At 34.0% G+C, this 25,677-nt stretch overlaps 1 protein-coding gene across 6 annotated transcripts in view; it reads right to left on the bottom strand.

The window, feature by feature from the left end:
- The window catches only part of LOC106761947, a 28,136-nt gene extending 2,459 nt beyond the window's left edge, over positions 1 to 25,677 (bottom strand). Inside the window, exons 1-25 of one of the 6 annotated variants that reach the window (XM_014645577.2) lie at positions 25,244 to 25,677; positions 24,639 to 24,798; positions 23,898 to 23,990; positions 21,204 to 21,306; positions 20,870 to 21,038; positions 14,853 to 15,027; positions 14,104 to 14,232; positions 13,377 to 13,991; positions 12,651 to 13,262; positions 12,083 to 12,148; positions 10,919 to 11,032; positions 10,586 to 10,831; positions 6,947 to 6,994; positions 6,712 to 6,864; positions 6,159 to 6,317; positions 6,001 to 6,063; positions 5,452 to 5,562; positions 5,266 to 5,349; positions 5,126 to 5,173; positions 4,330 to 4,404; positions 3,992 to 4,087; positions 2,553 to 2,633; positions 2,404 to 2,475; positions 1,920 to 1,964; positions 1,756 to 1,839 (exon numbers count right to left, since the gene is read on the bottom strand). In XM_014645577.2, the coding sequence (XP_014501063.1) occupies positions 1,756 to 1,839; positions 1,920 to 1,964; positions 2,404 to 2,475; positions 2,553 to 2,633; positions 3,992 to 4,087; positions 4,330 to 4,404; positions 5,126 to 5,173; positions 5,266 to 5,349; positions 5,452 to 5,562; positions 6,001 to 6,063; positions 6,159 to 6,317; positions 6,712 to 6,864; positions 6,947 to 6,994; positions 10,586 to 10,831; positions 10,919 to 11,032; positions 12,083 to 12,148; positions 12,651 to 13,262; positions 13,377 to 13,991; positions 14,104 to 14,232; positions 14,853 to 15,027; positions 20,870 to 21,038; positions 21,204 to 21,306; positions 23,898 to 23,990; positions 24,639 to 24,798; positions 25,244 to 25,446 (3,804 nt within the window). In that variant the 5' untranslated portion in view covers positions 25,447 to 25,677. The other 5 variants (XM_022780757.1, XM_022780758.1, XM_022780755.1 and 2 more) reach the window with 5 other exon arrangements.

The following is a 25,677-nucleotide window of genomic DNA, read 5'->3' as shown; positions in this document are numbered from 1 at the left end:
CCAACACCATCCTTGTCACTGTCATTGGAGTTGCTTCTACCTCTACAAAAGCAACAATGTCTAGAATTTCTAGAGCGGAAGCTTATTTAGTATGCATGATCGCTAGAAATCTACAATCAATGGCCATCCCTAAAGTGGAAGAACCAGAGTACTGTACTCAATAAAATGATCCTATATTATACTTTGATTATAAATAAAGGATTTACATGTGTGGTTAAACACAACCAGAGAAACACAATTTACTATACATCGAACCCCCTCTCTGCTGTCTACAGTTGTTCCCTACAACCTCCACATCGGGCTCATTTATGAACCCACTCACAAAGAATGTTTTACCTTTCATTATTGTCCCCCATTAGACTTCCCATCAGCCCCATCCCTTTGCTCCTTCAGTTCAGTTCCTACACCATCATTAAAGAGTTCATTTTGCTTTGGCCTTTTGACCAGAGAACCTTCTTTATTTTCTTGATCTAGAACTTTAATTTTTTCTTATGATGTAATGCTTTCCCAATTAAGGTTCACATCATTGAGCACAAACCAGAGGATCTGAAATTTCCGTTTTTTGTACAACTGGAGGGCACGCCCTTCCAGTGCTTCCACATATAATTGAACCTTTGCCTCCTTTTCCTTCAGGTCAAAGTTCTACTGCAGTTGAATCAAACATTCATACACACCATCTCTCTAGAAACTTGCAATTCCATTCCTCAGTTCTCATATTCATTCCCACTTGCACGGTCATCACTGAGAGACAATTTAGCATTCCCACTCTCATCGAGGAAATAATTCATTTCCTTATTTTTTCTATGTTGAATTTTGTTGTCTATCTTTTTAAGATTTCTAAGTTTCTACCATTATTTTTTTTTTTTCAGATATGTGATTACATACGATTGGAGAGAGTTTGAATTTCTTCCAGTAAGCAACTAATTTTGTTCATAACAGTTACTCCTTTTTGTCTGGTTTCTTAAATGCAATTCAAAACTGCCTAATTATTAAGTGTACCAAGGAAAATTGATGCTGCATTGAGACTTTCAACACAATGCGTGTTGTTAGAATTTAGTTGTGCATGTTTTATTTTGGTAAATACGACATCCTTCTGCAGTCGGCATTGTAAGTTGGATCCTAAATTCAGCTTGTGACTGGGGGGAGTACTTTGGATTTTTATCTCAGGATAAAGGTTACATTCAGACAATTGGACAATAAAATGTTGACTGGATCATTGGACAGATTTACCAACTGATTGGAGATGCAGTTGCACAGTCATTGGGCATCAGAAAAGTAAAACAACAGAATGTACTTGAAGCTTGCAAGGTCAAGGGTTAGGGTTTAAGCCATGCCATCAGATTCTAGCGAACTAATTTGTGATAACTAAGCTTCACTACATATAAAATCTAGTATTTCATGAGGAACAAATGAGTAGATTCATTTCAACATAGAAATGATCTTACCTACACCACTCACTAATTCAAATGACAAGCAAGTGGACGTTTTCACCAAATCATCAAGGGGGCCTAAGATAAGTTAGATACATAATAAAGCCTGGTCCTCACGACTTATATGCCCCAGTTTGATAGTGTTTATTAAAAAGTATGCAAAATAGTACTTAAGTACATCCTATAGGCCAATCAAATCCTAATAACTACAGTAATTAATATAACTGATTTGTCTATAATTCAGCTTTGCTGTCTAGTTTAGAAGCACATATTTCCTCGTTTCTCCACAACAGTTATGATTTAAGGCAAGTTCAGAATGCAGTACCTGCAATAGAACATGAAAAGAACGTGGCTGTGTCTGATATACACATTTTAAGAAACCAACCCAAAGTTTAGGCATACGCCACACCTGCATTTAGTAATTTAAAGTTAAACATCAGCAGTTCAAAGTCCATAGATCAGAGTAAAATTTGTTCCAGAGAAGCATACCTGTCTTGTAACAAGTTTTGAGAGTATCTCCATAACAAAATCAACCTACAAATAGAAGTATAGGTTTATGTTTTCTCCATGGCAGGACTTCCTTTGAAAATAAATATCGAAATTGAGCAAAATCCTTGTAACAACACTAGAAGCACCACACAGATGCCATTATTATTACTGATGTATTAACTACTTTATAATTTTGCATTTCATGAATTACTTGAAAAAGAATTAAGCCAATTTTCAGGAAATTGATCTGACCATTATGTTTGAAACTTTGGTTAACCCGATATTTTCAAAAGAAAAAGGCAGAAAATGAGTATATAGCTCTGTCAGCAAAATCCCCTAATGTAACGTATTCATAATCCCATTCCCTATAATACCAGTACCCTATATATCATCTAAAGAATTCAACATCAACATAATATCTTAACAAACAAAAATGCATTAGCAAAAGCAGATGTGCGTGAAAAAAATCTGAAAAGAAATTTACCAGTGCAGGAAAAGCATCAATTGCCTGAATAACTGTTCTCATAAAAAGTAGAGGCAGAGGAGTTTGATCAACCTGAAAATTTAAACAATAGAGCCATGAAGATTTGAAGTAAATCCAGTATAATTGGCCAAAACACTGAATCTCCTTACCATCTGGTTCAATGCCTTTGCTAGAACCTGTTGTGTGAACACAGTACGTTGCTCAAAACAAGCCGAGCAAGCATCTGTTATCTGGTGGTGCAAAAGAATAATTCAGAATTCACCTCTAAAGTTTTTAAGGCTTTTCAATAGTTGACACAGCAGAACTAGTTCAACTAACATTGATGAAAAGGATTATACAAATCAGACTTGGGTTTGGTAACTAGTAATAGCCTTTGGAAAAAATATTTGGATAACTTTTTCTACATTCCAGATAGAAGGCAACATTACACGACAAACCAATTAGGCTTGAACTTTTTTATGCACAAGACCATAATAGTGATTTGCATCTAAACAAGCTTTTCATGCACAAGACAAATAACAATATATTATTTCTAAACAACACTACCATGACAAATTGAAGCCAGGTAAAAAGAGGAACGAGGTATTGAAACAGTTAATAGGAAAAAATACATCTGAAAAAGTAGTGAACTGCTCATTGCACTAAGACAGAACAGTGGTTATTTGGTATTTTGTTAGTTTAACAAAATAGTTTATTTATTTCTTATTGGGAGAGGGGGCAATAAGGAAAAAAACAACATACAGTTAGCTGCATCAAGACACGACTATCCTTATTGAGATTTTGATGTGTTGCTTGCTCTTCATTTTGTATCAATTATTTCCTATTTGTGCTCTGATACCATACTAGAACAAACATTTTATTTTCATTTTAGGATATGTACACAAAACACCACGCCTTCCCCAAAAATGAAAAATGATGAAACCAGGAGGGTGAGAAGTAGATCAGAATTACAAATGACCCTAAATAAAACCAAAATGAAAATTGAGATTAATACAAGAGAAAATATAAAATTGGAGGGCTTCCAAGATCCTTCTTGTGATTTTCTATTTATAATCATAGAAATCTGAAACAATGGCAAGACGAAAGATCAAAAGACTACCCTAGACTCTTAGGTACAACTCATAGAGTGCACTAGACTCCTAGGTATATGACTAGATACTAATTACCAGTACAGCAGGAAAAAAGTTCCCAATGCACTACTTATTACTTATTTCAACAATATACCAAAACAGTTATATGATTTGATCAACAACATTCTTAAGAAATATATGGACTTGGATTACAGCTAAAAAGAGTTGTAAATCAAATCAAATACAACCTACCAAATCTAGTTCCACTAAATATCAATCAGGTTAAGAAATAATAAGCTTAATTTTTTTAATAGCAAAGATCAAGCTTACTTCCTGATTATATGGCACTAAATTTTTATTTTACTTATTACAAAAACTCATAAGATGTGACATCTTCCAGAAGCATTAATACATCATATGTTCATAGATCATCAATAATTGACAGAAAAACTCTTTTACAAACAACATTTAATTGGAAAGGGTAATTGAAGCATAAGGGTAGATAATAGAAGACATGCCTTCTTAAGTGCAAGGCCATCCTTCTCCGGAACAATTCCATGCATTGCAACCAACACTTCTACAGGAGTTAAAGCTGGACCTGTGTGAGCTGAACCCTGCCATGAACAGCATTAAACGCTTAGCTTATCTAGAAAGGAAGAAAAAAGATAAAGAAATAACTTGTAAGAAATATTGAGGTTAAATCGAACATAAATCCTCATCTACTAAAAGGAACAGGTAATAAGGAAACATGGAATGTGAATGAAGTCGCAGTCAATTTGGCAAGCACAAGGCATCCAAGAATAAAAAGCATAAGAGACATACAAATATGAAATCCAGTATTAGAATTCACACATACCTGTAGTATGTGAGCAAGTGCTCTTTGAAACTTTTCCAATGGAAGATCAACAAGCCTTGGGAATATTGGTAAAACCTGTCATCATCAAAATTTGAAATCAATCTGATTAAGAAAAATATCTACTATTAAACAGCAAGAGCATGATGAGCTAAAAATTATCAGTACTATTTATGGAGAAATTGCTGAAACAGATGGAAATGGCATCTTCAAGCCAGAATCAACATAATTTCCTAGTCACAAAGACATTGATATAAATTCTAGTTCTAGAATAATATTTACTACTGAATCTAGATTTGACTTTGGATAGATACTTTAAATAAATTAAACAACAAATGCAATTAAGCATATTGATGAGAACCTTATCATCTGGCAAGTGTTATGAATAAGAATACTAACTATATTTTATCTTATAAGTACCAACAAATGCTTTGGATAAGATCCTGAATCATTATATCTCTTTCTAATTTTATGTCAGCAGCACGTAATTTGTGATGGTGATTGCCAGCATTATTAAATTACTAATGCAAATTTCCCAGATCTATGATAGAGGAGAGTGGAATATTGTCTATACTGAGAAATAACTAAACGAGATGCAAAATAGAACACCCTAAACATTAATACAAATGGGTTTTAAGCTCTTTGCACTCATAAAATCATTTGGGGTCTAGTATGAAATTTCCTCAAATATATTTTATAAGCCAAAACAATAGAGCACCTACAAATGGAAAAACAAATTTTAAACGAAACTAAGCAAGAATATAAATAGAAAGGTAATAAAAGAAAATATCAATATAACCTCCTGTTTGGAGAGCGAAGACAATAATGGAACAAGAATTGTAACATCCTGCAAAGGAGAACCAACACAGATAAGAAAAAGAAAAAAAAAATCTAATCATTGGTGAAAAATTTTACAATTATTTTGACTGCTATACATACTCTAAATTTCGTTTCATACAAGCGTTTAACAGTAGATATTAACTCAGAAGATGGCGACGTGTCCTGAGTCAATATTTGCAATACCTTCAAAAAAACAAGATCAACATTAATGTCTCTTTTCACATTCTGGTGATAATCCTTAAATGATTAAATAAGTCATAGTGAGCAATGAGAATAGTAAGCTACCAGTGTCAGAAGATTTTCACTTCCTTGAGGTGGATCAGATATGATACGGAGCAGTTCAGAATAAGATTGCCCCAGTGCCCTGACAACAATAGGAATGTGGCGATGAAAAGCCTACAAAAGCACGAGTAGGAAAAGTCAGAAGTGTCAAATAAAGAACTATTACTGCCAATAATAGCAATAACAGCTAAAAGAAAACCACAATGCAAAAAGGTGAACTTCTTGGTAGCACTGGTACATGATTAGTCATAACCTTTTGTGGAAAATTCATGTTTTCGTTATGCAGAAAATAGTTATATTCACATACTGTTCCACAATCACATGAGCAATTGATTCTGAGAGATGTCAATTCCGGCACATACTCTCAATCCCATACCACAAGTTTTTATATAAAAATCTATTTACTCTGCTACAAAGATGAGATGGGAGCAAACTCTGTCAATCCCATATTTTATCAGCTGCTACATGACCAAAGGAACAGGTGGATTAACCTAACTCATTGATTACTACAAAAATAAAACTAGTAAACTAATATAATCAACAAAATAAGACCTGTTTAACAATTTTGGGGGCTTGCCCGTACACATTAAATACAATCTGAAGAAGACCGGGTTTCTGCAAAGATATAAAAAAAACTACATCAATGTTACTAAAACAGATGAAGAGTATGGTAGTCATTTCAATATTGCAAGAAGTATTCATAAACTAACCTTAGTACATAAGGCAAAAAACAAAGAAATGAGACGTTGAGCTTCAGAAAATGATATAGATGGAACATTTTGAATCAATGGTTTAGCCATTCTAGCAGATTCATCTTCAGAAATTGTAGACTCTGAAACCTGAGAAGTACTTACTTCATGGCCTTCAACCTATAAAATTAAGTACACGCTACCAATAATCAGTTTATCAAAAACAAAAGTGACCGAGCCTTGAGCCATTATGTGGGAAGCAGTTTATGCACAGAAAAACACAAAAGAAAAGATAAATAATTAGAAAAAAAGAATACTTAAGCCTAATTTCGAAGCCATATTACATGAAGTTCCATTGCTCGTGTCTCAAAGCCATAAACAAAAAGATACCAGAAAAAATTTGAAAAAAGTCATTTCGAAATGTTTTGAAAAAAGTCATTTCGAAAAATCCAAGCTAGAATATATAACAAAATCAAAATCAATATATAAACAGATATATTAGAGAATTCTTCAAAGTATCGTCAGGTTCATCACAAAGATACACTAAAGGGACACAAGAAAAATAGTAATGCACCTCTGCCTCGGCTCTATGTCCAGTAGGTCCAGGTCCAGGTTGCAAAAGACCCGTATCTGAAACCTCATGTTCTACAGCAGAAAGCAGCATCTTTGTTGCAAACTTTTCAACATCTCCTGATATGTAACTAAGCTGAAAGAGCTTGTTTGTAACCTGTTCAACATAAGCAAGAGCACTCAGTTTCATCATCAATTAACAGTTTGGCAGACTCCATAAAATCTTTTACAGCATATACCAGCCGAATAGCTTTAGCTCGAATCTCATCCTGTGGGTGGACAGCACACTGCCATAGTAAATCAACAAATTAGACATCGAAAAGATGTTACCATAAAAGGATTACATCAGAGAAAAACGAAAGTCAAGGTTAAGAAAACAGGCAAACAAATAATATTGGTCATTTTGCAAAACACAAGGGAACTTGGTACTTAAATACAAGAGCGATAAATTTTAAAAAATGTATTGAAGACAAAAAAAAGTAATGGTGGGTGATGAGCAATCCTTGATATAACAGTAAAGTTGGTTCCTTTTCACCAGGTCTCAACCCAGAAACAGCAACTACTTGCAAGCATCAGATTGCATATCTTCTTCCTCATACCCCAGCTGGTGGGAGTCTCACGCACAATCACCCATTTTATTGGGAATATTAATTGAAAATGTTAAACCAAGTTTATAAAACATGCAAAAAGAAAAAAAAAAGAATGACATCTGAAGGTTACAACAAATTAATCTTAATCACTAAAACAATCCTCCAGGGGTTCTACACACAAGCTAACAACTAGAAACCTCAACTTTCACTGAACTATCTTTAAAAGGCTACAATGTAATATGTGGCAATTTTGGACTTTGGATTGAGTGGATGTTTGGTTTCTCGTTGGATCAAGTCAAGCCATGCATGACCCATTGTTTACACCAGACTGTGGATCAAAATTCCAATTGTCAAACCAAAAACGTACTGAATGTATTTGGATTATTGCTGCTTTTTGTTTTCTTGGCTCAAAATTGATGAGATATTAGTATATTACCAATTGATAAAGAAAGGAGAAAATTAGTGAAGGTAATATGCTAGGAACCAAGAATTTCTTTTATTGAATATAATGAAAAGAACAAGAAATAGGAGAGCACTCTATCCTTCAAGGGCTTGCCCTTCACAAAGAACTAACACTCAGTCTACAAAATTCACCTCCTTCCCCTCTCCTCTCCTTCTTTCCTATATATATCTACCCAACACCTCAAGTAACTAAGTCATAAATATTCTATCTATCTTAACTAATCTCTGTTCTCCGTGAACCCTAACATAATCTGGACACAAGGGAGGCCACTAGAAGCACCTATTAGAGGAGTACCCAGTAGATGTGAAATAAGATTTATACCGTTTTTGTGTTTTTCCTTGGAGTAGTAAACTAAAACGTAACATTGCCTCTACCAGGTATTGACATACAAATAGAAATCTTAATGAGTAGTAAACCACCCCCAAAGAACATTCCAAGAAGATTCCAGATATCTAACTTATTTGTCCACCTTATATGAAATGCCAAGGATTGGAATAACAAGTAAAAATATGATAAAAACTATGCGTGTTCTGAGAAACATGTGTTGAATGACCCACTACAAAAAAACAGAAGGCAAATTACAGTGGGGTTGCAAGAGGACAAGGGATAATTACTAACACCCAAATCATTCACTGTTCGAGACTTTGTTCAATAGGGATTTTACAATATATATATATATATATATATATATATATATATATATATACACACACACACACACACACACACACATATCAAGATATTGCTAAAATTATAGAAATAAATAACTAATCATATGTAATAAAAAAATATTAAATTATATATATATATATATATATATATATATATATATTATTATGAGCATTCCTATTTATTCCTTTATCATATTTTTGTTATCAGAGGATATCAGATCCCCTCTACTTATAATATCGACTCATTATTCTTAATATAAATAAAGTACTTGTGCCGTCTCGGAAACACAATTTCAGCTTAATGTTTCTCTCTTTAACATGGTATATAGAGCCACTATCTCCAAAAGATTTTTTTTTTTTTCTCCCAGGTTCACATTCTCTCTACCAGCTAGTTTTCCCTATCCTTTGGTTATTATTGCCTTTTCCCCAATTCTCTAGGAAAAAAGATTTCTTCCAACACCGTATCAACCTCCAGAACAGATTCTCTGATCTTTCCTAACCATATAGTTAGTATTGAGAAGATGGACGTCTGACTAATCCACTTGGGCTTCCAATATCAGGTTATGGTTAAGTGAGTTATGTACAAATCAATTTCACTACCACTAGTGAGTTCATTCCTACAGAATATTGAGAATAATGGACAAAGACTGATGTTCAACTCTGTAGTGCTATTAAATCCACTATGCACAGCTCACTCAGACTAATTTTCAAACCCATGACTTCATCAAATTTTGGGATTATCAATAAACCCTAACATGACTTCCACATCATTAACACTCCTCCGGGTTCCTCAGAAAATAAATACAGAGACACATACTTTATCTGCTGGGGAAAACACCGACTTTGTGTTAGTAATAATTTTGGATGCTTTCGCACAAATAATTCTAAAAATGTCCAAAATGTGAACATTTTCACTGCATTAGACATACAATTAATAGGTGATGGAAGTGCATGGAAACAACCCTTCATTCACACAATATTGCCCAAGCATCTACCGACATCACCTTCGCAATGATCGTGATAAGTCAATTTTTAAACTCTCATTGTCAAGACCATTGGAATGCAGGCATACAGATGTATTATAATAAGGCTCTTGGAAAAGACCACATTTATGAAGATAAGGGAAATACTCAATGTTGGGTACTCTAATGCGGACTAAGGAAAGTCACCAAGCAATAGGCACTCCACTTCAGGGTAATTTTCTCTTGCATAGGTAATTAAATATTGCGGGAAACTAAGAAAAAAAAGGTTGTGGCAAAATCAAGTACAGTTGCAGAATAGAGGGCAATGGCATTAGTCATGGCAAAAACATTTCCTCAAAAAGCTCAAATTTGAAAAACGTTCCCAAAACACCTTGTATGTGACAACTAGAAGCATTACACATGGCCTCAAATTCTGTTTTTCAAGGAAGGATCAAACATATTGAGGGGGATTGTCACTTCATAAGAGTAAAGCTGGAGTTGCGAGACAACACCACTACATCAGTCAACTCTAATGATAAATTGATTGACATATTCACAAAGTCACTGTGAGGACCAAGGATCAATTGTATTTGCTACAAGATGTGCACATATGACTTATATGCTTCAACTTGAGAAGGGGAGCTATAGTTGGAGAAATAAGGAATTGATCCTATATAATTACAAATATCTAGATTATATATGCAGTATTAGAAATGTTTTTTATTTATTTTTGTATCATATATTTGTTATTAGAGGATATCAAATTTCCTCTATTTATTATATTGATTCACTTTTTTCAATATAAATAAAGCATCGTAGTTGTCTACACACCTTCAACTCAATGTTTACTTTTCCTAGCATTTAACATATATATAGTGTACACTTGGCACACAATTAATTAAGCTAGCTGAAAAGTTGTCTTAGATGGTTGCATGGAAGCATTATAATGAATACTATCACTTTAAATTCTTTAAGCGCTAAAAAATGTTATCATACTTTTAGCAGATTGCTTTCATCCCAAATTATTTAGTCCTTCAAGTCTTTTCATTTCGATTATTACTGAGGAACTCCATGAGACTAAGTGCCAGCCTCCAATACGCCACAGATGCATGACTATAAATAAATAGCTAAGATATCATACACTATCAAAATGATATATTTTGCATTTAGAGTCTCATGAATGACAGCTTACCTTCAATGCTATTCCCAAGCAGGCTTGGCGATTTTGTGGACGCCCCAAAATTAAACTCCAGATAGCACCAAGGCCTTGAGTCACACGTTCAATGTCACGGATAACTTTTCCATCATGACCAATAACATCAGAATAGCAGAGATCATTCAAAATCTTCAAGGACGATTCAGGCAAAAGTGGAACTTCACCAAGAAGTCTACTAAAAGACTTGTCTGAAGCTGGAAAAGAGTCCAACAAAGTTTTGGCCTACAAGGAAGTAGTATATCCCACATTTATAAGAAAAAGATAGAAAAGTGTTGTTCATTACGACCAAACAACTAATTTTGAGCATACCACTCCCAAGAGAAATTTTTCATATAAAACAGCAGAAGATGAAGCATTTTCAACTGAATCGAATATCATCAGGGAGTGCAGATGGTACAAAACATGCAGTACAAGTTCATGTCCCTGAAAATCCATCAGTAAGTGATCAATTAGTATATAAAAGAAATTAAAGAACAGAAACAAATTTTCAGAAAAACGTCTGTAAAATGTTAGAAAAAGTACTTAAAAAATTTGAGTCAAGAATTAAGATCAGTTTTGCATCTAAACAATACTTATAAAAACATCCAAGGTGATAAAACAGAACTCTACTTTACCAACTAGTCTCCCTTTATAAATTCTTTATACATTGAACAATAGCATGATTCCACACCACCCAGCAGTATGCAGATTTGAAGAATAGACTATATCTATTTATCATGTTCCCAAACATACTTTACAGCTCTTTTTACACCATGTAAATCCTATTCATGAGCTTCAAATATAATGCTATGATATGATTTTGCTTGGCAGTACAAACCTAGAGTGGCACAAGCACTGACAATTATTCCATGGTTAATCTATGGTATGAGGTTGAGCCTTCAAAGAATTGAATGGTTAATTGTTTCTTGATTCGAGGCTAGCCATTCAAATAAACAGTCTCTCCACTCACAGGGTTAATGCAAACATATACTCTTCCTAAACCCCACTAGTTGGGAGCCTTGTGCACTGTGCCACTCCTGTTTACAATCTATGATGTATCTTACAAATGTCAAGATTCCCAAAAACCAAAGTTGAAAAGATAACCTACTTCACTTTTGTAGTGGAAATTTACAAGCACCACAGTGATTTCTTACACATAAATCATTACACTAATATAATATCATTCATTACTTATAAAATACCATCATATGCATTTTACACCTCCTACTATGAATGTGTGTATGTCTAGTCCATTTTATTTTATAATGGAAAACGATATGCAATTATGACTCTGATTCAAGAATGATGATGAATCTTTGTAATTGCAAAGTACACATTTTAAGAAACTAAAAGGAAAAAAACACATCAGCAAATCATAGCAGCAACTGTAATTGAAAAATATTCAACAAATTTCGGTTACTCTATCCATGACAGGTAAAAAAGTTAGAAACAAATTTTGTTAACAAATTACAACAGATTTTATAAAGCAGACACCTTTATCCAGTGGTCTTCCAAGATGTGTTTTTGCAGCATCATAATAAACTCGTCGTCATCATCAATCTGCAAGGGGAAGGGCAAGAAATAATTAAAGTGAACACATGCTCCATTGTTCCTTGTGCTGAATGAAATTTGCTCATATATGTCGGAATACAGCCAATGTTTAGTGCTTCATATAAGTTAACACATTATACATTCCTCCCATTTTTCCTCATTAAAGATAAAAAAAATTAAAATGTGTATCCGTTTCTTTTAAAAACTTTTGCAAAATAAATTTAAGAAATAAACAAAGACTGTAATATAAATCTTCTTTCTTATATAAACTTACAATATAAATATTATTAGTTTTACCTCTGAATTTCTAATGGTGAAGGTTAGTTATTGGAGTTCTATAGTAGTGTATAAATGCTTATAAACTAAAGACCATAAAAAGAATCATTTGAATATGATGTGTAAGATATATATATATATATATATATATATATATATATATATATATATAACAGCACTTTGATATCTTTGATAGAAATAAAACCTTGAAACAGTAAAATAAACAGTTTTCTACCTGAGCAACTAGTCGAGCAAGTAGAGGCATCCAAAACTGCTGACAATATGTTCCATGTAAATGTTTGTATGAATTGATTATGTGCCTAACAGCCATGTTTTTCACTATACTTCGCTGTTCTTTGGATAGTTCAACATAAGGTGGAAGCTGTGGTAACTCCAGACAGGTATCTTCCAATGTCGGTTCAACTTGAACATCAAGAGAAAACTGATCAAACTCTGAAATGGATGATGAATCTGTACCAATTGCTTCAATGTCATCTGACAGATTCACTGAACTCGGATCCTCCTCTCTTAAATCAGTGGATGAGACTGAAGGACCAAAGGAAGTATCTGCTTCTGCAATCTGATGAATATCTCCAGGCCTTTCCTGAACCTCTGTTTTAGGAGTTACCTGATCAGCTGCACCTTCAGAGATCATATCATCATTTTTTATTTTGACTGTTAAATCTGATGGAGTATTGTCATCAGCAATAACAGGAAGTGAAACAGGTTTAATTGAAGAAACAGGTTCATCAAACTCAATTTTTGCAGCTCCATTATCATCTGTAACTGATACAGTTGCTCCTCCAGGAGCTACCACAACACGCCGGGGATCAAGGCGACGGGGATCCTGAAAATTTGAACCAGATGGTTCTAAGTGACAGGCTGTATTGTAAAAAGTATCTATTTGGAAATATAGACTACCAAAAGCCAATTTGTGCAAAAGAAAAAAAGCAAGATTTACCCGCCGAGGATCACGTTTAGAATCAGCAGGCAGGTTACTGAAGATAGACGTGTCAGACGGCAATGAACTAGTGCCAATAACAGCGGCCGTAGTTGAAGGCAACACAGCTTGGCCAGTACCAGACACGGATTGGACAGAATTTATTGAAACAGAAGTTGCTATAACATGTGATTGACTGACTTGGGAGTTTAATTGTCGTGTTGCTGGTAAATTCCCAATCCTTGACAGTGGTGGGGGAGTCTTAGGCAAATGCTTCATATTAGTTATGACAATATCAGCCAGTAGATCAGGATGAATCTTTGAAATGAGGATCTCAAGAGATTCGGCACCTCTCTCTCCTTCAGCAAGTAAAGCACCAATCACAGCAATCATTTGCTCTACAGCAGTCATTTCACTATCTAGCAAAGGAACATTAGGTGATACTCCATTAACAGAGTTAGGATCTTGTCCAGGATCATTTATTTTAGCTGGTAAAGTAGACTGAGAGTCAGGACCAGAACGAATCCGTTTAGATATGCTTTCATGACCATTGGTCATTTGTTCATTATCTAGAGGAACAGGTCTTTTTCTGGATAATTCCCCTGAAACAGATAACTGAATTGATGGTTGCTCATCCTGAAAGTTAAAAATCAAATATAATGTGATATAAATGGAGGGAAAAAATAAAAACTTCTGCTGAGTATCAGCAGCTTACTTGGCAGCAAAAAGATAACAAATCACCACATACCTTGTTAACTCGTGCATCACGAGTAGGACGATCACCATTTTTAATCATTTTGTCAACTTGCCTAAGCACCTGATCTGCAGCATCCCCTGCATTCATAGCTCGCAGGCTCCTTATTAGTCTTTCTCTTGACTGCAAAAATATGAATACAGTTATTTAAGAAAATCAATCTGATCATGGTTAGCCACAAAATGCCAGTCCCTGTCCTTTCAAGCGATAATCAAGAGTTCCTAACAAAAAAGTTCATCACAGTATTCTTTCTACCTGCATTAGCCAGTATGCAATTTGTTCATAATTATAAATGCTTAATTACAAAAAGTTGAGAAGAAAATGGCACAATTCTTGAAACGTAGGAAAACAGTAATTGCATGCAGGAAAAATTGTAGTCAATTCCTCCATGGCATATTCTAGGATCCCATCAACAAGCGAACATGAAAATAAAGCATTTACCATCATTGAGGTATAGTTTCTCAACAGTAAAATGACAGATTGAGAAATATTTGAGAAAAGTAGGACCACAGATTCCATGCTTAGTACAGATATGTAATTTGGAGTGTGATGATAAATATGCAGAAGTAAAAACCTGAACATTTTTTAACAATAAAAATATACACCGTATCATTATTCCTTTTGACCAACTTTTCATGTATATACAGTCTTCTAAGGCCAAATAATTCTTACAGTGCGTTAATCCAAGAACTACGTCAGAGGTTTAAGTTAGAGGCTCAAATATGAAAGACAAACACATTTACCTCTAGTATTGGAGAATAAGTGCACCTAAGAAATCCCAAAAAAGCTGTTCTTAAGGAGTACTGAATACTAGCAACGTGACATCCCTTCGCTGTTTGAACATTTGGATCAAATTCAAGCAATGCTAAAAGAATAGTATCATAGTGCTGTGGCCTTTTTCTGGCAATGGCTGCTAAACTGTCAAAACAAATACTTCAGACGGTTAGGTTTGACATGACTGTGAATGGAGGCAATAGAAGCTAAACATTATGCAAACAACAGCAACTACAAATTATGCTATGGAGCAACATAATAGTTTAAGAAAAAACCAAGAAAATTTAAATCCAAGAACTTATGGAAAAACATGTCACCATAGGCATATTCATTCATAATTCTAGCTACAAACAAGTAAACCAACCATTAACAAGGTATTTTTTGAGTACATATAACAAACAGCATCCTATTCACAATTGTCCTGAAATTGCGTCGCATTGATTTTAACAAACATTTTATTTCAAATTCGTATTTAACAACCTAGTGAATGTCTGCCTGCTTAAGTGGTGGGCAACTACTTTCAAAGAATGTTAGAAACAACCTGGCCGAACTTCCTGTCAGGTGTTCAAAAGCTCTAAATAAAATTTTGGTTATCACTGCTTAAGATAAATAAAGAATCCATCTATCGTGATCTGATCAAGGAATTTAGTTATTGAGCCAATGCTTGCTGGAAGACATAGAAAGTTTACTAGCAACTGCAATCAGACTCAAGCAATAGGTGATGCGGAGATATTACTTTCTTCGTGTATCCAAATTGCCAGAGCACTTTTAGACCAACGCATTTTGAAGAAAAATGAGTGCTGGAGTATTAGCTTATTCATATATTCCATAGGTAACTTTTACCAAATCTAAGGATCTTTTAAGAATTTATCAAGGAAAGGAAAGATGCAAAAGTACAAGATACTAAAATCCCCTAAAATGACCATTGGCAGAGCATCACAAAACCTAGATAAACTACTTACATCCCAAATGTGCTTGAAAAAAAGCCTACAGAACAGAAAACTCTAGCATTTCTTTCAGACCAAATACGCTAGAGAACCACCAACTGAGAGCAACACTAAATCTTTTTGGCATCCCTAGCAGTCTTATTTGGTCATCTGAATAAAGTCATTAAAAAAAAGGCGACCTACAGCTTACTGGAACTCCATCTTCTATTCATTCCATATAAACCAAGCTAAAGGAACACTGTTATGAATCATGTAACAGCTAAACTAAAACACAATACAAGAAGCTCAAGAAAAGTATGCATCAATACTAAACTGAACCGTTGTCACTTAAGAAAATTAAAACTTGTTTTGTCAAACTTCCGTGTTATCAAAAACCAGGGTTAAAATATGCCTAACTTGTATCCTTGGTAAAATAATACGAACAAGGCAATTACAGGGGAAAGAGCTAAAGCTAAAGACTTTAAGAAGCTGCTGTGGCTGGTCAGAATATAAGAATACATAACCACTACTAAAAATAAAATCAGACAGGAATGAAATGGATATCAGAGATACATTACGAAAAATTATATACAATGTCATGTGATGATATGTGAGCACATTATATATTTCTTTAGTCAATTTTGGGGGCAAAAGCTGGTAGCCAACTATTAAAATGAAACTTTATTATAATTTGAAATGACAACAAATAAATTACCATGAAAAGATAGTCGGATAAACATGTCATTGCACAAGAAAAGAACCTCAGTGGCTTACGATTCAAAATTTAAGATCACAATCAAATACTCAATTGTCTGTATACTAAATTCATGTATCCTTTAAAAAATGTTTGATTGCAGAAACTTAAAGAACATAAGAAATATCCTAAATTAAGTCAAACCTTTGTCAGTGTTTGACTACAACACAATATTACCAAAAATAAAGCAGTGATGAAGAATAATCCAGTATGAACTTATAAGATGCAAACTAATAAATAAGTACACAACACATTATCTTTACAAAGTTGTTCCATGTTAACAAATGGAGGCATGCCACTGTGTAGAGAAAAAGACAAAGGGAGAACACAATGGCAAAAATAAAGATTACTAAAGCAGTTTTAGTGGGACATTTCATTCAACCAAATCTGTAAAATATGAAGTATGACTAAACAGATAGCTGTACTTATCTTCAAAGGCAATGAAGTGCAATTTTTCATATTAATATTAGAAACATAAGGATTTCAAAAACCAGACAAAACAGGTACCAAGAACCCAAAACATAGAACAAGAATAAAATGCAGAAAATAAAGTGATAAGTGATTGCGTTTTATAGAAAAATATGCTGCAGATGGCAATTACATTTCTATCGCCAGGAGAAATTAAAATAATAAAACAAGCAAAACTAAAATCCAATAAAACCTGTTCTTCTTGTTTCTGTAACAGCCACATCACAGACAACTAAACGGTTCAACACAGGGCATAATATGAGTTACCAAGAATAAAACCATCCATAGTTTCAGGATAATAAAAAAAAATAAGGGTGAAATAATGAAATAAGCCTCTATAGCTTACAAGTGATTGAAACAATCACAAGGGTTTGAACAGCACACACACACACTCAACTGAACTGTAGCTATCCCTAGAACCTTTATAAGCCAACTGCTAGACAAAATCAAATTACCCTAGCCATATGGACTGTCACAGTTTTGAAATAACAATATGCATGCAGCTGCAGAGCAAAGATAAATTTTTCATATCGACTGTCATACTCCTTTGATGTTTATACATTAATCATAGTCACTTAAAATGCATTGTGCATTACCATAGAGAAGCTGGCATAAGTGAAAATGAATCCCCTAAGTTTGCTTAAAAACTGGTTAGAGTAAATGAAATCATGTTATATTATTTAATATTTATTGCGAAGTTTTTAAGAATCTAGTTTTCAAAACAAAAGGCTAATAGTAGTGTGATTTTTGTTATGTAACATTGACAAATTGTTGGTATTCATTCCACCATTTATCATATTCCTTGCTTGCTGATATTTTTGAAGGGGGGAAGAATTGTTAGCTTGGATGAAACTCTATATTGAATATCCATGTCGTAAGATTAATTTCAAAGGCGGGTTTAAACTGCACACCAGCTGCAAAAATGAAAAGGGATAAACAGAACACTTGCAAATTAGAACCTGATTTTGCCAGAACAATCTAAGGATCAGCTGAATAGAAGTTTAATGGGTTCACCATGAAATGGTTCTAGCATTATTGATATGCTAACAAATGGAATGGAAAATCCATAAAAATGCCAAAACAAATATATAACACAAAAACAACAATATATATATATTGAATTATTGAGGCATTAACTGTGTATCAGCTGTTATAAAATAATAAATACATTAACTGTGTTACAGCATGAAATTTTTAAATGGTAAATGGTCTCTTAACAGTTTACAATAATAAACTGCATCACTTGACGACCATGTTTCCTCGGTTCACTAGATGTCCATTATAGTGCATCACTTTCGATTTCTAACACCCAGCCAACTGGCACTCCATGGTATAAATAATGAACCATCTTACACAGCCTAATCAAGGTAACTTCCAACTTATGAACCACCAATGCAGAAGTATCCAAGGCCAATAACTTCCCATAAAGAACTGGTCGGCATGCTGCAATGTTACTAAAATAACAAGTAGTTGAACTTATTCGATTGATGAGTCCCTGCTTCAGTGATCACTCCATTTTCAACATAGTAAAACCAGGGGCAAAATGTAGTTATATGCTTATTTTTTAAAGAACTTCATTGATTTAAGAACGGAATCAGTAATGATTAAGGACTGAGTATATCATGTAATGGTATTGACGTGAAATCCCAATACAAAAAAGATAGACTAGAATCTAAAGAAATACACTTGCAGCCTTCCTGCATAGAAATGAGTAAGGCAGAACAGAAACACTACAGTACTTCAAACTCAAAATAAACATTACATTGAATATATTGCAGCTGCAACAAAGGTTTCTACGAAAATATGCATACAACTTTAAACTATTAAACTTTAGGACCATTGTGTTTGGAAACCACACATAAATAGTGAACTCATTTATAGGTTGTCAACCACATGAATAGTGAACTCAAATACATGCACAGTAAATACATAAATACGAGATAAATCAAATAAAAGGGGGATGAGAGAGAAAAAATAGTTGACCAGAAAGGCATAGCCATATATTTTGAGGTAATTGGATTTGACCTTATGTATTTTCCTGTCCCCAACACCTCTATAATATTAACCATGTAGCCATCTTGTCTTAATTTATTCTTTTACTCTTAAAGAAATGCCCAAGCAATAACAAATGTCCTCTGACGTTATTTTCAGTTTCACTGTTATTCTTGGGACCAATTATATTATGTTCACTGCCCGTGTTCGAAGCCTGAAAAATTAACCTCTTCCCCCCCCCCCCACCACCACACACACACACCCCATTGTATAAAGCAATCTATAGGTACCAATGAGGAAATGAAAAGGTGGTTTTTAATTCATAGAAGAATCAATACCAAAAACTATTTCTTGCATGTTTCAAGAAACAAACAGTATCAAAAGCACTCTACACACGAAAATTGCATTTTTTAAAGCATGTAAGCAACACCGCTGAGTATTGAAAATGATTATTTTTGCTGAGCAAAGGACAAAAACTAACAAACAGAACAGACAAAAATATTAATTACTCCCATGGAAGATGTGATATACATCAAACAGAATGCACACAAATCAGTTCTTAGTTTGAAGAAGAAAACTTTCCAAAACTTAAATCATATCATGGACAACGGAAAATTTGCTACAAGGAATTTACCAGACTACAGAAGATATGGCTCGGGACAAAAATTATAAACTTACTGCAGTGATGCCATCTGTACGATGAAAGATCATTGGAAATATAATTTCACGTAGATATAAACTTAATGGCGTGAGTCATTTATTTTAGAAAAATAATTTATGGACACCAAAAAGGTGCATCAACACTTAATATACACCTAGAGAGGGAGTAAAAATGATAGGTATATAGTTTATATGATGTGATAAGAAGAGAGAGATAGAAAGAAAAAACAAGTGTATAACAGGTGTAGATAAAATGAAGGTGTATGCATATAACTGCTGTTCATTTTATACATAAAAAACAGTAAAAGAATAATAAAAAATGAAAATTCATCTAGAGGCACTGAAATTCAATACGATGGCATAGTGAAGCAGACGACACATTCAAAGTGTGTACCAATAAAAAGTATAGAAACAAATATTTAAAGCATATGAAATTAGACTATTAAATTCCTAAAAGAGCCAGTTTTAAAAACGGGCCTGGTAGGTGCCAAGATATGCATTTCTATCTTTTTTACAAGGCAATGAAAAAATATGGTCAGAAAACAACTAAGTTTCATAACAGCTAATATCATCATATCATGCACATCCAACTAGTCCACTAATTTGTTTGAATTCTGTTTCAGTTGACAAAAGTTGGTTATGGTGTTTGAACTGGGGACATTTATCCAATTCAATACAAGTTTTAGTTTCTGCTTTCAGATCAAATGTCTCTCCCTCTAACTGTTTTTGTAACTTCATCTCGTTTTCTATATTCATAAATCTACCACGAGTTTAATAAAGGGTCCTGGTGACCAGTGTGTCAAGGTTATCAGTCAGGGAACATTAAATACACCCCCATGAAATGCTTCTAGCTAGTTTAAAAATAAAAAGTGAGTATTGAATGTTTCTCACATTCCTGTTGCCTTTATTAGAAGAGTACACCTTTGAGAAGAGCAATGTACAAAGAGAACATGAAATGATTTAAAGGGGTTTTAAAAACCAACATGCAAATAAATGAAATAAAATGTTAATCAGCCTACTTCTCAAGAAATAAAGGAAAACAAGCCTTAACATGCAACCACATATATATTCAAAAAGAGTTGCCTCCCACACAATTTCCATAGGATCTATTGTCTGAAAAAGAATACAGAGAAATGCTAATGATATTTAAACACAGGCCATTGGCTGCTACCACATCAAAACTCACCAATTTACAACAGTAATAGTCAAGCAACCAGGAAGAGTGCCAACAGACTGCAATAAATTTAATAGAATGCCAAGAGTCCTATTTCCTTCTGACATGAGCACCACTGGATCAAGAACAGGGTGAGGATGACCACCAACCAACCACAACACATTAAAAGCTGGTCTACCTCCTGCATTTAGATTGGTTTTAGCAATAACATATGACTAGATGATTATTAAGCTATTAATTCCCTATTCTAAACTGGAACTTTAAGTAAAAATTGTGTTGTAAGAACTAGAACTCAAGCCATTAAACTCACACATACATTAAACTTGTTAAAGGTGAAGAGCAGTACCTTTTGTGGCTAATTTCTCAGAATCACTGATGTCAGATGCAAATAGTAATACAAACATTTCAAGGAATTTCAGTGCCAGCAACTTTATTCCAACAGAACCAGGCTACAATAGCAAGCAAATTAATTTCAGTCAGAAATCAGAAAAAAATTAAAGCCCATTGTTGTAGCCACTACAAGTTCAAGTTAAAAAGAATGACATAAGATTCCAAACAAGGTCTAAACTGAAGAAGTTGTACATGGATTAGTGTGAGACCCAAAAGCTAGTAAACAGGATAATATGTACTTCAAAAACACATAAAAGTATTATTTCAGACTGAAAGAGGCTAGTGACGATGACAGCCAACAAACATGAGAACTCCAATATCGCTTGCCAGAATTACATTGCTCAAATGCCACTTTGCTCAGCCAAAATTGCTATAAAATTACTATCCTATTTCATATATTGCAAATGCCTCTTATATGATCAAACTATCACTTCTACACACAAAGGTCCGTGCCTCCACCAGAGAAAACTTCACAAAAATACCCCTATAAGTGTCAAATAATTACCATTAATTTGTAGCTAAATGCTTTGGCTCATTTCTCAGAAGTACCAACTTCAACAAAAACACACGATACAACATAGACACAGATAGAGCCCATGTTAGAATCCAAGTGAGTTTAAGTCTCACACTGAATAAAAATGAAAAAGTTGGGAAAAATATAAAGAAGAAAACCTAAACCTACAAACCCCTTCGAAAGATCTCAACAGTCCCATAGTATGCTTGAACACCCTATGCATGTGTATGTGTGCAAAAAGGAATCAAACTACACACGTATAAGTAACACCAATTATTACTTCACTTAATAATTTTATCTTAAAATTCACCGTTAGATGATACCTTCTTTTCATATCAATCATGACTACAAAATTATATATTAATCCAAAATTACTTAGATACCTAATTCATATGTCGAAATTGTCGTAAAAGAGACTTTAAAATATAAAATTTTTATTTATTTGATCATTTTCTTTCATTTTTAAATTTTGAAAAAATTGAACACAATCAATCAAGGTACAATAGTTAGAACTCAATAGTTGAATTGAAAAACAAAGTGCAACACTATACGTGAAACCATTGATAGTGAAATGGTAAGTATAGCTTACACAAATGTTATGTCATTCATCTATACACACACACTATATGTATATAATGGGAGAGCCTTTTTCACATGATTGACAAATAAAAATTGACCACCAACAACAAAAGCCTTTCTCCCACTGCATGATGTTAGCCAATGGATGACACAACACTGATAGGCTTGGTTAAAGACCAGATTTTCTTATATATTATATTATTCACCAGGAATGCTTAACAGCTTCTCCCATCTTCCTTGGTCTCCCTCTCACACTTAACAAATTATCATGACAAAAATCTAAATTGAGAGTTGCTGGAGAGTAACCAAAGCTGATAACAAAACCACATGACCAAAACAAGAGTGAGTAAAAAACAATGATGGTACTATGGAAAAACTGTGCTGGAGGATCATGTGGAAACCACGCTGCAGAACAACCAGGACAAAATCAGGGGCATGCAGGATGAACTAAGGAAGACTCTGCTGTTTAAGGAGTTTCCATTCAAAGAAACAACGGTACTCTCCTATAGATGTTAAAATTACTAGATATTTTAGTATAATTCATTGACTGTTTATATTTAAAAAAGTTACAATATAGAAAAAAATAATAGTTTTAGGTTTAAATATGTTTCTAGTCCTTAAATGAACAAGCTTTTATTTTGGCTCCTATTAAAAGAATTCTTTAAACTTTAGTCCCTCTAAAATTGAAATCACTGTTATTGATCTCTAGTATTATGTAACACTTGTTAATAGCTTATGTGCTGAACGAAAGATCAAGTGTGATTATTTCAAGGGACGCCCCACTAATGTTTACAATACTATGTCAACATGTGACACCTTTAAAAAGATTAGGATCCATAAAATAAATGTTTTTTAATTGTCTTAAAATCAATGTTAGGGAACAAAAATAGTGACTTCAAAGTTTAGAGGGGTGAAAATTAAAGAAACTGTTTAAAAGGGACTAAAACCAAATTTCATTCATTTTATAAGAACTAAAAATTTAGATTTCAAATTTTAAAGGATGAAAAACAAAGAAAATAATTTATACAAAAAAAAAAGTCAAAACTCGCTACTTTTACAAAGATTAAATATATATCTAAGCCTGTTTTTTACTATAGACACTTGCAAAGGATTGTATGACACATGTCCAAGGAAGGTCTGAGAGGCGTCAAAGTCAGAAATGTTTTCGCAAAGGAAAAACCAGTCTGATGAAATGTTTGCGACTCATAGGTTCAATCTAAGGAAAAGCACCACATAAAAGAGAATACTGAAACAGACCTGACAACATGCACTCAATGATCAAAACCCATAGAATGAGGATTGCCTATGATTGGACAAAAATCTAACAAAGCTTTTAAAACAGAGACCTCTTAGTAAACTTCAATTGTGTTTCAAATACTAAATAATCGCATGGTTCAATATGCAGAATATAGCTTGTTAGTATATTCCACACCAATATACCACCTACTAGAAAGTAACAATTGCAGAAGATAGTAAAACTTAAAAGTGACATACAAGTGCAATGGTCCTCCAAACAATTATGGCAACAACAATGGATTGAAACTAGAAGCTAATTACCTCCACAGCAATCCCAAAAACAGCATCCTTGAACTTAAGCATTGAGATCCAAGTATCTTCTAGCCACCTCTCAACTTTACCATTTTGTTGAAACTGTTTGTTTTCCAGATTAATATCACTTGGTCAGTATCATACTATGCACCAAAGCATATAAAATAGAGAAGTTGAGATGGGCAGAGTCTCTTCATATGAATGAATTTCATCTTCTTAAAAATAATAGTTCAGTCCTTCGTCTTAACTAAACTGGTTTTCCAGATTAATATTACAATCATTTGCTTATAATACATAAAATTTATGACAGTTAATTAATGAAATGGGAGTGAGAGGTGTTTCTTTATTTGAAAAACATATGGGCTACAGGCATTAAAGGAGGTGAACAATCCATCTAACAATGACCAGCAATTAGATGAACCACTGGAAATAATAAATATGCTCTAACACGGCACAAATCTGGTATAAAATCAAATTTTAATAATGACACCATAGAAACAACAGAAATGGATAACCTCGTATCATTTCCATAGTTAATAAGCATGTATATCATGCTAATTCATACAAGACCAAAGAAAGTTAAGGGTTAAAGAGGGGGAGAATCACCAGAATAAACATTTACACAAAGTAATCAGATAAATAGCAAGACTTATTCCTTAAAATAATTTAATCTAAAGAAAAAATCCGTGCATGTATTCTATCGTATCAGCACGCAATTATGAAGATAGGCAGCGGGACTAGAGAAAGTACCTGCAAAATCAACTCCTCAAAAACACTACCAAAGATATTTGTGCCACTAACAATAGACTGCTTTACAACAATTACATCACTGTCTCGTAAAAATGTTAATAGTACAGATATCAGCGTAGGAGAGTGCTCAACTGCTCTAAAACCAATCTCCTCGATTATCCTGAAATGCAGCGAAGGAATCAAGTTAAAAATAAATGTATATATCTATCATTCAAACAAGCGCGCGCGCGCGCGCCAGAAGCTGCTACATTTGGAGAGCTGAATGCAAAGGTAGCACAATTATGAATGGAAACAAGCAAGCTACAAAACTCCAGAGAGACAAATTGCACCCAACGAACAAACTCTCACAGCATAACTAAATAAACAGAGGATATCACATCAAGAAAGTAAATAAAAAACTTCACACGAGAAAAATTTAAAATGAAAAGGCAGAAATGTAGCCCTGCAGCATTACCCTAAAACGCCAAATTCATAGAGAAAACACGACAGAACGAATTGTGGATTCAAGAAAAGGCATAAACAACTTAAAAGCCGCGCCCACACAAGGTTAGAAATCAAATAAAGGAAGAAAAATTTTAAAAATAAAAATAGAGTGAGGAACTAACTGAATGAGCAATTTGCGAACGAGGCTTTCGGGAGAAGACTGAAGCTCGAGCAAGTAAGGGAAGAGGTCGGCGGCGAGAGAATGGTCGATGGAGAGAAGAAGGTCCTTTGCTTGTTTGAGCGATGAGGTTTTAACGGCAAGGTCGCCGTGGTTATTGGCCGTAGCGAGAAGAGAGAGGGCTTGGTCTCTGGTAGGAGCGGCCATAGATGTCTGTATGTTTTAGGGTTTTGAAATAGCGAGGAATGGATGAAGAAGGTTTATGTAATGTTGGGAACAACGAGGAAGAAGAAGACGAAGAATTGATATTCGAATTGGATTGAAGCAAAAACTCGGCGGGCTGAATCTAAATCACAGTCACTCCCTGATTGCAACGATGAGGAATTGCTCATTGGGATGGTCAGTAACAAATTTATCCATCCATTGTGTTCTACACAG

This window comes from Vigna radiata, chromosome 5 (genome assembly GCF_000741045.1).
Source record: "Vigna radiata var. radiata cultivar VC1973A chromosome 5, Vradiata_ver6, whole genome shotgun sequence".
NCBI classification, from domain to species: Eukaryota; Viridiplantae; Streptophyta; class Magnoliopsida; order Fabales; family Fabaceae; genus Vigna; species Vigna radiata.
This window is presented reverse-complemented; position numbering and strand designations above follow the sequence as displayed.